General features: G+C 38.1%; 1 protein-coding gene across 1 annotated transcript in view; it reads left to right on the top strand.

Moving 5' to 3' along the window:
* Positions 1–11,625, top strand: part of LRRC66 (leucine rich repeat containing 66) — a 33,128-nt gene extending 21,503 nt beyond the window's left edge. Inside the window, exons 3-5 of the mRNA XM_088475291.1 lie at positions 1,011–1,338; positions 6,362–10,862; positions 10,983–11,625. Of these exons, the coding sequence (XP_088331417.1) occupies positions 1,011–1,338; positions 6,362–10,862; positions 10,983–11,625 (5,472 nt within the window). The remainder of the gene's footprint in view (positions 1–1,010; positions 1,339–6,361; positions 10,863–10,982) is intronic.
* The last annotated feature ends 1,044 nt before the right edge of the window (positions 11,626–12,669 follow it).

Here is a 12,669-nt window from a genome sequence, read left to right as displayed (position 1 = left end):
GAAAGGTTTTAATGAATTTCATTTCAGCAAGGTTATTTTAATTGCATAATGTTTTGAAAAAAAACCCAGAAGCAATGATCTTCCAGTCACGTTGAAGAGGTTTTCCATAATGAGACCACCTTCCAACAAAGTGCACACATAGAGGCTTATTCAATTGGGGGCGAGAAAGGCAATAAATCCCGCACCTCCGAGGTATTTCCTGCAGGTGTGGGATTTATGATATTCAATTAGGTGCATGTTTTTCCCTATTTTGAATGCCGGGAGGTTTTTTTTTGTGCAGCTCCATAGCACGTCCAATTTTTCCTAAAGTCCACGATTTTAGGGAACAAGGTCAGGAAATTCTCTGGGACCCCGGCGGCACCACTCCTAATGACTAATTAAGAAATTGGAAGTTTTCAATTAGCTTAATTAGTCAGTAATACTTACCTTCCGAAGTGCTGTGTTCAGCATCCGGTGTCGAGACCCAGTCTACTGCAGCAGTGGTGAGTATGTCAGTGTGTGTGAGTGTTTATGAGTGAGTGTGTGCAGGAGTATGTGTGTGCACCCCCCCCAGTGTGAGTATGCCTCTCGTAATGGGCGCTGGGAGAACTACATCTCACAGCAGCCCTTGTGCCTCCCTGGAGCCTCCTAGCTGCCCTGGGACTCCCAGTAGCCCCCTCCCCAGTGAGAAGATGGAGGGGAGGCCACCGGGAGCCTCAGAGACCCCCGGGCAGGTAAGTTAATTTTTGTTATATTTTTTTTTTATGCAGCGCTGGGTTTTCAGAGTGAAAAAAAAAATTATATAAAAAAAATATATATATTTTTTAATTGGATACCAAAATTGGGTGCAAGGTTTTTTCCTCACTAAACCTTGCGCCCAATTGAATATGCCCCAATGACACCTTTATTTTTCAAACAAATCATTCAGACAGTGAAGACACATTATATATCTCAATAAGCAGGAAAACACTTCCGATGTTAATGTGTATTTAAATGGTGTTAATATATAATAACTATTTGTATATCCACAGATTCTGAAGCTCAGTAGCAATGAACTTGTCAGCATTTCACCGCTGGTCTTCCTGTATAGCCATGTTTTGAGCGCACACATCGATTTATCAGACAATCTGTGGGCTTGTGACTGTAGAATTCTGCCATTGAAACGGTTAATTTCATCTATGGTGGGTGCAACAGAAGTATGGAATATCACATGCAGCACACCTCCCTCCAGAGCAGGATATTACCTACTTTCTACAGAGCATTTCCTGGAGTCCTACCACACAACTGACTACGCCAGGACACTTGTAATCGCAGCAGGGGAAAGGACTTCTCTGCACTGTGACATCTCAGACAAACATGGTATATATTATTATCATATAAACCTTATTAGAATATAATAATAATAATAATAACAATAATGGGGCGGTACACCTGTCAAACCGTAACGCAGGTGTCCTAAGGCGAGCTCAGGGAGGACAGAAATCTTCCGTGGAGCAGAAGGGCAATATATATATATATATATAAGGAAAAATAAGTATTGTACACTTCAACATTTTCCTCAGTAAATATATTTTTTATATATTTTTAATGGGGCTGTTGTAATGAAATTTTCACCAAATGTCAGCAACAACAAATGCAATCCACACATGTATAGAAATCAAACCATAGATGTCCATAAATTAAGTTATGTGTAATAATGTGAAATGACTCAGGGAAAAAGTATTGAACACATGAAGAAAGGGAGGTGCTAAAAAGCATGGAAAGCCAAGACACCAGCTGAAATCTATCTGTAATTAGAAAGCAATCCTGCCCCTTGTCAGTGCAAATTAATATAAGCTGGTTCAGTCCCAACTGATGGCCTATAAAAAGGTGTCTCATTGCCAAGGTGTCACACAAGAAACATCTTATGATGGGTAAAAGCAAAGGGGGGAAGTCAATTCAGTGCGATCTTGAATAGCGACGGGAGGGAGCTCCCAAAGCTATTCAATACACCGCACTGTTTGTGCGGACTAAGGATTTCTTCTCGCACCCCCTGGGGATGTGAGGAGAAATCCGACCAAAGTGCCGGACGCGCAGCCGTTTTTCTGCATAGCGCAGCGCTAACAGCCGCGCGCCCAGCACTTTGGACAGGTTACCGCGCCTTACCACCCTTGTTAAGGCACAATAACCAGCATTCTCCAACCACACAGCGCACTGAATTGAATAGCTCTGGGAGCTCGCTCCCACCGCTATTCAATTCGCATTGAATTGAATTCCCCCCAAAGAGCTCTCTCAAGACCTTCGCAACCATATTGTTGCAAAACATACTGATGGCATTGGTTACAGAAGGATTTATAAACTTCTGTATGTTCCAGTGAGCACTGTTGGGGCAATAATCCGGAAGTGGAAAGAACATCATTTTACCATAAACCGGCCACGGCCAGGTGCTCCTCGCAAGATTTCTGACAGAGGAGTGAAAAGAATTATCAGAAGAATTGCCCAAGAGCCAGGGACCACTTGTGGAGTGCTTCAGAAAGACCTGGAATTAGCAAGTACAATTGTTTCAAATAAAACAATAAGTAATGCACTCAACCACCATGGCCTGTATACATGCTCACCACGCAAAACTCCGTTGCTGAAAAAAAAGCATGTTGAAGCTTGTTTAAAGTTTGCTGCACAACATTTGGACAAGCCTGTGAAATACTGGGAGAATATAGTCTGGTCAGATGAGACCAGTATTGAACTCTTTGGATTCCATAATGTTTGGAGGAGAAATGGCACTACACATCACCCCCAAAACACCATAGTGAAGTGGGGAGGTGGAAACATCATGGCGTGGGGCTGTTTTTCAGCATACAGTACTGGCACACATTATGTAATTGAATTAAGGATGAATGGAAAAATGTACCGTGACATTCTTGACAACAAAAATCTGCTGCCATCTACCAGGATGTTGAAGATGAAACTAGGGTGGACATTTCAGCAAGACAATGCTCCCAAACATACAGCCAAGGACACTCTCAATTGGTTTCAGAGAAAGAAAATAATGCTGCTAGAATGGCCCAGCCAATCACCTGACTTGAATCCAATTGAAAATCTATGCAAAGAACTAAAGATCAGAGTTCATAGACGAGGCCCACGGAACCTTCAAGATTTGTTTGTGTGGAAGAATGGGTCAAAATCACACCTGAGCAATGCATGCGACTAGTTTCTCCATACAGAAGGCGTCATGAAGCTGTCATTACAAATAAAGGCTTTTGTACGAAGTATTAAATAAATTTCAGTAAGTGTGTTCAATACTTTTTCCCTGTGACATTTCATATTACAGGTTGAGTCTCCCATATCCAAATATTACAAAATACGGAATATTCCGAAATACGAAATTTATTTGGCTTGACTGATATAATGAAACCTTTGATTTTTGATGGTTCAGTGTACACAAACTTTGTCTAAGGCATAAATTATTAAAAATATTGTATAAAATTACCTTCAGGCATTGTGTATAATGTGTATATGAAACATAACTGAATTTTATGTATGTACACAAACTTTGTTTGAGCCACAAAATTATTGAAAGTATTGTATAAATAAATTTACCTGCAGGCTGTTTGTATAAGGTGTATATAATACATAAATGCATTCTGTGTGTATATTTGGGTCCCATTCCCAAGATATTTCATTATGATATGCAAATATTCCAAAATACGGAATATTCCGTTATCCAAAATACCCCTGGTCCCAAGCATTTTGGATATCGGAGACTCAACCTGTATTACACATAACAATTTATGGACATCTATGGTTTGATTTCTTTGCATGTGTGGATTGCACGGTTGTTGCTGACATTTGGTGAACATTTCATTACAATAGCCCCATTCCTAATATATTTACTGAGAAAAATGTTGATGTGTTCAATACTCATTTTACCCGATATATATATATACACATATATAAATTTTATATATATATATATATATATATATATATATATACATATACTGTATATATATACTGTGTATATATATATTTATATATACACTATGTAGACAAAAGTGATAGGACACTGACAGCAAATAGATTAACAAGATTTTATTAACGTCAATACTTTGTAGGGCCACCACGCTTGCTTTCTTGACAAACTGTCCACAAGTTCCTGGACAACAGCAGGCCGAATGTTTTGCCATTCCGCCTTAAGTACTGTGACCAACTGTGACATTGATGAAGGTCGAGCCGGCCTGGAATGAACCCGTCACTCCAGAGTGTCCCAGGGGTTCTCAATTGGGGTAAATCTGGGCTCTGAGCTGGCCAGTCAAAGCAAGTTACCAAATTTTCTGTAAACCAGTCCAGCGTCGCCTTGAAAACATGACAGGTGGCATTGTCGTCCTGATAAAAACATTTGTTGTTCCCATAGAACTGCAAGTGCATGGAACTCGTGTGCATGGTATGCATTTCGCTTGTGTGGGGGTGTCCAATCACTTTTGTCTACATAGTGTGTATATATGTATATATATATATATATATATATATGTACACATTACACAAGAATATATATATGTAAAAATTAGAATTGTGTGTGAGCGCTCAATGTGCGAGTATATATATATATATATATATACAGGTTGAGTCTCCCATATCCAAAATGCTTGGGACCAGGGGTATTTTGGATATCGGAATATTCCGTATTTTGGAATAATTGCATATTATAATGAAATGTCTTGGAAATGGGACCCAAATAAACACACAGAATGCATTTATGTGTTATATACACCTTATACACACAGCCTGCAGGTCATTTTAGACAATAATTTTTATAATTTTGTGCATCAAAAAAAGTTTGTGTACATACATGAAATTCATTTATGTTTCATATACACCTTATACACACAGCCTGAAGGTTATTTTATACAATCTTTTTAATAAGTTGTGCCTTAGACAAAGTTTATGTACATTAAACCATCAAAAATCAAAGGTTTCATTATCTCAGTCATGCTGAAAAAAATTCCGTATTTCGGAATATTTCGATATGGGAGACTCAACCTGTATATATATATATATATATATATATATATATATATATATATATATATATATATATATAAAATATACAATATTGTATAATGACAAAAATATTTCTGGAATGTTAAAAAGTTATATTTAAACTGCTGTGCAATACTGCGAAGAAATGAAAAAACAATATTTTTAGTGTAATGTGTACTTAGAAGAGAGTGTTAATGATAAATGAATGTCATAAAGTGCATAGTGCAAAACATAAAATAAAAAATAGTGTCCAGTATTTTAGTGTGCGGCAACAATGTCACATAAAAAATATAAATTATGTAAACATTAGATCAAACATAATTTAGTATTAAAAAAAGACAATTTATATTAGACAAATTTAAAACATATGAGGTAGAGTTGGCATTCAGTGATCGAATACTGCACATACTATTTAACAAATAAATACATAAAATTAATAAATGTATTAGGATAAAAATAAAAGGCTTATCTGGAAAATATTAGTAAGTTCATGAAAGGTAAGAGGAGCCTCCGATGCATTTCGTCTGGGTATCAGACTTCTTCATCTGCTGTGACAGGAGGCATGGCCAGCTAATCACTCACCACATTCATCATAACTGCTTATCCCAATTGATTTAGTAGGAGCTTTAGCAAACCTTCCAGAGAGGACAGGTGGAGGTGTTGCTGATACTTACTAAAATGCAATGCTATGGTTAAATCGAACTGTCTCCCAATATTTTATTGAGTGCTTATCAGCTCATTTCAGTTCAGTACAAACGGCAAAGATGACCTTTATCATATAGGAGTTAGGGCGGTATGTACTAAACATCACATCCTATCGGGTACATACCCCGGTATGTACCTAGAAAATAAATGAAAATAAAATTGCAAAAGACAGCTCTACCAATAAGAGCTTTTCTTTGCGATGCCCTCGGATAGGGGGACTTCTGGGTTTAACACCCAGAAGTCCCTTTGGCGTCCTTCTCTGCTTGCGCAGAAGGATGCCAGCGCTGCAGGGGAAGATGGGAGGGATCTGATCAGATCCCTCTCAGGGGGATCCTGCTAAGAAGCCCTGAAATTGGCATTACCCACCGGGATGAAGCACCGGAATGCATCGCATTCCTGGGCCAAGTACATATGGAAAATGCGGTAAAACCCCCGAAAACTGAATTTGAGTGTTTTACCGCATTTTTCACTTTATTACATCCCACCCTTACTGAGAAGGGACAATAAAATCATAGAAGTAATGTCCATACAAACTATCCAACAGATCTGTCAGTGAAATTAGTAAAATGTTGGTGATCTGCGCGGCTACACATGTGCACCCTGCTATTCCTTTAGTCTACAGCATGGAAAAAAATAAAATGTGTCTTTAATTGGTTTCTAGGCATTACCAAGGTATTCTGGTGGACACCACATGGAATAATGTTGGACGAGCCCCAAGTTTCCAGTCATTACACTGATAGAATAAATGACTTAATTCTGGCCCGGCCAGATCATTCTGATGAAGGACTTTATATCTGTGTTGCTGACATGAAAAGGATTGCCTATCAAGTGCATGTACAAACAAATGAGGGAAAACCTTTCATCAGGAACCCACGAGATGTGCGATTGCTGAATTCCCGAATACGGACAGAAGAAGACTTCGCTCTTGCAGTTTCCCTCTCAGTGATTCTCTCATTCCTTTGTGCCTTTTGCCTGGGTGTCTTCCTCAGACCGTACATTGAAACGCTATGGAGAAAACAATGCAAGTCAAAAGACTTAAAAGAAAATAGTTCATCTGAGGTGTATGAAAATGAAGGCTTTACTGAGGAAAATGCTGGTATTGCACTAGACAAGAGACATGATCTACAAAGTAAAGCTGTAAATCAGCAATGTGTTATAGAAATCCAAGCCCCCACACATACTGAGATGCAAGAGAGACATTACATAAATGAGGATATCGATGAGGATCATCCAGATTCGTATGCCACAGTGTATTACAGTGTGCCTGAAACAAAGGGAGTAACAAGGGCAAGCAATGCAAACGCTAGTCATAAAGTCAACCTTAAATACGTAATGTCTCTTATAAAACCCATTAATATCATAGCACCAGACATTACAATCAGTGAAATAGTCAAAAGTCCTACACAAAAGCAGTTTTTTCCAAGTCTCTATGAACATCAGGAAAATAGCATAGAAAATATAGATAATTCTTCTCATGATCATTATGAAGATATCAAACGATCTAAAGGACCAGAAGAAAAGGACACCGGTTCATCTGATAATGAGTCAAATGATTTTGTTAGTGAGGAGGGTCACAGTTCTTATAAGGATGCTATCATGAAATCTGAATTTCCTAGAACAAAGTTAGTGAAATGGGCAAGCGTTGAAAACATTAGTCCTATAGTAAACCTTAAATATCTAATGGCTCTAATAAAACCCATTAATATCATAGCTCCAGACTCCCCAATGACTGATGTGCTGAATAGTCCTGAGCAGAACCATTTATTCCTAAGTAGAAAATCTAAATATCCACATAACAGAATTGAAAATATACATAATTGGCCTCGTAATCATGATCAAGACACCAGACTAACTGAAGAACAACAAGGAAAACAGTTACATAGTCCAAACTTTGAAAATAATTATTCAGATACCCTCAGGAGGCCCAAGACCGATAGAGAAGTTGCTAAAATTCCAGCTGAGCATGCCAAAGTAAATTCTGTCTTACTTAGAACAAAGATAATGACAGGAACAGGTGATAAAAACATTAGTCCTACAGTGAACCTTAAACATGTAATGGCTCTATTAAAACCCATTAATATCATAGCTCCAGACTCAACAGTGACTGATGTGCCCAAGAGTCCTAAACCAAACCAGTTTCTCCTTAGTAGTACAGCTAGTTATCCAGAAAACAGAATGGAGAATGTAAATCGTTGGCCTCAAAATTATGATCAAAACACCAGATTAACAGAAGGACAAACAGAAAAACAATACACAAATGCTAGTAATACTTATTCAGATACTCTCAGCAGGCCCAAGCCCAGTAGGGAAGCTGACCAGCTATTTCATGACAAGAGTTCCTCCAGTGAGGACTCAAATGATGTTGATGAAGATTCGGACTTATTTACTTACAGTTTTTCCGATGAGGAGTGGAATGATGCTCTCGATGAGGATGCCGAAGTGAATTCTGACTTACTTAGAACAAAGCTATTGACAGGGGCAAGTGATGAAAACATCAGTCCTACAGTGAACCTTAAGCATGTAATGGCTCTAATAAAACCCATTAATATCATAGCTCCAGACTCCAGAATGACTGAGGTGCCAAAGAGTACTAGCCAGTTTTCCCTAGGCAGCACATCTAGGTATCCAGATAGCAGAGTGGAAAATATAGATACTTGGTCTCGTCATCATGACAAAGACAACAGACTAACTGAAGACCAGCCAGAAAATCAACTAAACAGTACAAATGTTGGCAATAATTATCCAGACACTCTTGTTAGGCCCAAGCTTAATAAAGAAGGTGACCAGATATTTTATGACAACAGTTCCTCCAGTGAGGAGTCAAATGATCTTGATGAAGATGCTGAAGTTAATTCTAACTTACTTAATTACAGTTTTTCTGATGAGGAGTGGAATGATGCTCTCGATGAGGATGCCAAAGTGAATTCTGACTTACTTAGAACAAAGGTAGTGACAGTGACAGGTGACAAAAACATTAATCCTACAGTGAACCTTAAACATGTAATGGCTCTAATAAAACCCATTAATATCATAGCTCCAGATTTCAGAATGACTAATGTGCCAAAGAGTCCTAGCCAGTTTTCCCTAGATAGTACATCTAGGTATCCAGATAGCAGAGTGGAAAATCTAGATAACTGGACAGGTGAACATGATCAATACACCATTTTAAATGGAGGACAACTAGGAAATCATTTACACAATACAAATGTTGGCAATAATTATCCAGACACTCTCATTAGGCCCAAGCCCAATAAAGAAGGTGACCAGATATTTTATGACAACAGTTCCTCCAGTGAGGAGTCAAATGATCTTGATGAAGATGCTGAAGTTACTTCTGACTTACTTAAAACAAAGCTGGTGGCAGGGACATGTGATAAAAACATCAGTCCTAAAGTGAACCTTAAACATTTAATGGCTCTAATAAAACCCATCAATATCATAGCTCCAGATTCCAGAATGACTGAAGTGCCAAAAAATCCTAACCAGTTTTTCCAAAGCAGTATATCTAGGTATCCAGATAACAGAATGCAAACTATAGATACTTGGTCTCATTATCGTGATAAAGACACCAGATTATCTGAAGACCAGTCAGAAAATCAATTAAAAAATACAAATTTGGAAAAATATTATTCAGAGACCCTCAGGAGGCCCAAGCCCAATAGAGAAGCTGACCAGATATTTTATGGTAACAGTTCTTCCGATGAGGAGTCCAATGATGCTCTTGATGAGGATGCCAAAGTGAATTCTGACTTACTTACAACAAAGCTGGTGACAGGGACAGGCAATAAAAACATTAGTCCTACAGTGAACCTTAAACAAGTAATGGCTCTATTAAAACCCATTAATATCATAGCTACAGACTCTATAGTGACTGAAATGCCTAAGAGTCCTAATCCAAACCAGTTTCTCCTTAGTAGTACAGCTAGTTATCCAGATAACAGAATGGAAAATGTAAATGATTGGCCTCAAAATTATGATCAAGACAGATTAACAGAAGGACAAACAGAAAAACAATACACAAATTTTAGAAATAATTATTCAGATACTCTCAGTAGGCCCAAGTCCACTAGGGAGGCTGACCAGCTATTTTATTACAACAGTTCCTCCAGTGAGGAGTCAATTGATCTTGATGAAGATGCTGAAGTTAATTCTGACTTACTTACTTATAGTTTTTCAGATGAGGAGTCAAGTGATGCTCTCGATGAGGATGCCAAAGTGGTTTCTGATTTACTTACAACAAAGCTGAAGACAGGGACAGTCGATGAAAACATCAGTCCTACGGTGAACCTTAAACATGTAATGGCTCTAATAAAACCCATTAATATCATAACGCAAGACTCCAAAATGACTGATGTGTCAAAGAGTCCTAGCCAGTTCTCCCTAGGCAGCACATCTAAGTATCCAGAAAGCAGAGTGGAAAATATAGATACTTGGTCTCATCATAACGATAAAGACACCAGACTAACTGAAGACCAGCCAGAAAATCAAATAAACAATACAAACTTTCAAAAAAAATATTCAAATACTCTTAGCAGACCCGAGCCCAAAAGAGAAGCTAACCTCATATTTTATGATAGCAGTTCATCCGATGAGGAGTCCAATGATGCTCTCGATGAGGATGCCAAAGTGAATTCTGACTTACATACAACAAAGCTGGTGACATGGACAGGCAAAGAAAGAATTAGTCCAGCAGTGAACCTTAAACATGTAATGGCTCTAATAAAACCCATTAATATCATAGCTCCAGACTCCACAATGACTGATGTGCCACAGAGTCCTAAGCTAAACCATTTTTATCTAAGTAGTAAATCTAAATATCCACATAACAGAATGGAAAATATACATAATTGGACTCATAATCATGATCAAGACACCAGTTTAACTCAAGGACAACCAGAAAATCCGTCACAAAGTAGATCTTTTGAAGATAAATATTCAGATCCCTTCAGCAGGCCCAGGCCCAACAAAAAAGATAATCACATTTTTTATGACAACAGTTCCTCTGATGATTGGTCAAATGTTCTTCTTGGTGCCATAGCGAATTCTGACTTACCTAATACAAAAACACTGGTACGGGCAAGCGATGAAAACGGAAGTACAAAAGTGAACCTCAGGCATGCAATATCTTTAATAAAACCCATTAACATAGTTTCAGACGTTACAATAACGGACATAGAAAAGAGCCCTACACAAAAGAAGGTTTTCCCAAATAGTATTTCTGGGGGCAAAATGGAAAATGTAGATCATGAAAGAGCTACAGAATTGTCCGGAGATCGACTTGAAAAACAGTTACTTAATTCAAACTATTATCTGGGCATCATCGATAAGAAGGATGTGGACACTTCCTATGACAGTTCATCTGATAAGGAATCATTCATCAGTTTCAGCAAGTTCAACTCATTATCACATGACATTGAAGAAATATACATTGTGAGTGATAAAGAGATGGTTATGGACGCTCAGTCAAGTTCTGATAAAAAAATGTATGGTGGTGACATATCATATAGACACGGAACTCCTGGTCTCACCAGCTCAACAACAAACTATGATGATATCAGTGTTACTGGGCAGCCAGGACCAATAGTAAGTGTGTCTTCTGGGTCACAAGGAGATTTGCCCAAAAAAGCCATTTTGTTAGATCTGTACAAACAGGAATGGATAACAAAGCCCATTGTGGACACCGAAACCTTGACAATGTCTTTTTTCAATGAGAGCAAAACCTATTTGCTACCGGATTTGGGGGAAACAAGCACTGATGGAAATTTCATGGATTTTAATGTACATAGCAATGGCTCCTTTAAGCCACTGCAGAAAGAGGCATATGCTACAGCGGACGTTATGTCAGATAATACTGGAAGTTACTTTGCAAAAAGGAGAAAGGTTTTCGATGCATTTTCTGCATCCCTGAAATCTGAACAAAATTAGCTAATCAGCTTGCTCCATTTCCGAATATTGGACACTATATGTAAAAGGTACAGTGTATAGGATTATATGCTGTTAGTCTTATAGTAATTTAAGTCCATATGACAATAATATATGTATATAGTATGTATACATATACATATATTCACGCACCCACATATACTTGTATTCTCTGTTTATAAGTTCCTGATATGTGAATAAACCAAATTGGTGGGGGGGGGGCAGAAAATAAAATGTATTTTACAATTATAGGTTTGGGGAGTAACTTCATGTGTTTGAGGGAGCTGTTGCTGCAGGGTACTGTGTGATATTTCATTCTGCAAGTAAGATAGAGTGCTACAGTGGTTTGCAGTGTGAACGCCTCTTATAAAAAAGGGGGCATATGCAGTTGACATTACCAATACACAGAGGATATGCATTTATGCAAGATCATTTATCATGTATAGCAATGCTTCGGCTCTGTAGATGCGGTGCAGATTGTGATGCGATAATGGGATAATATGGAGAAATTGTAAAATTTTAAATGGGATAATATGGGGAAATTGTAAAATAATTTGCCAATACTTTTTCCTTAGTATCCTACGTGACTACCTGTAGTCCTTGGCACTGGCAAGGGAAAATAACCATACATGAAACCTGTACAAGATATCAACCAGAATTCTGCTATATACTGTACAAATTCTAAGAAAATGTGCTATAGGTAGCCAGTAAACTGAGAAGCTGGTAAAAACCATAATAACAAAACAAAAGTTACAAAATACATATATAGCATTCTAATCCAGTCTTCTAAAAAGTAGATTTAGGGGGAATAATGCTAAATCAGTAGTTGTTCTAAAGTAGCTAAGCCTGATAGAGTAAGTTTTAGACCAATGCATCCTGGGCATGAAAGGTTGTGTGCTGGACATTAAACCACAACTCCAGAGGAGACTGCTTGATTGGCTGAAAGTTTTAGTGAGGCCAAATCCCAACTGAGGAAAGGCAGAGGGGTGGGTAGTAGGGTGGTTTGAAAAGTGGGTCAAAAAGGAAAAATTTTTCGAATCGATTGCG

Source organism: Taudactylus pleione, unplaced genomic scaffold (assembly GCF_031769625.1).
Source record: "Taudactylus pleione unplaced genomic scaffold, aTauple2 ptg000169l, whole genome shotgun sequence".
Lineage (NCBI taxonomy): Eukaryota > Metazoa > Chordata > Amphibia > Anura > Myobatrachidae > Taudactylus > Taudactylus pleione.
The sequence above is the reverse complement of the archived record's forward strand: the minus strand, read 5'-3'. Positions and strand labels throughout refer to the sequence as shown.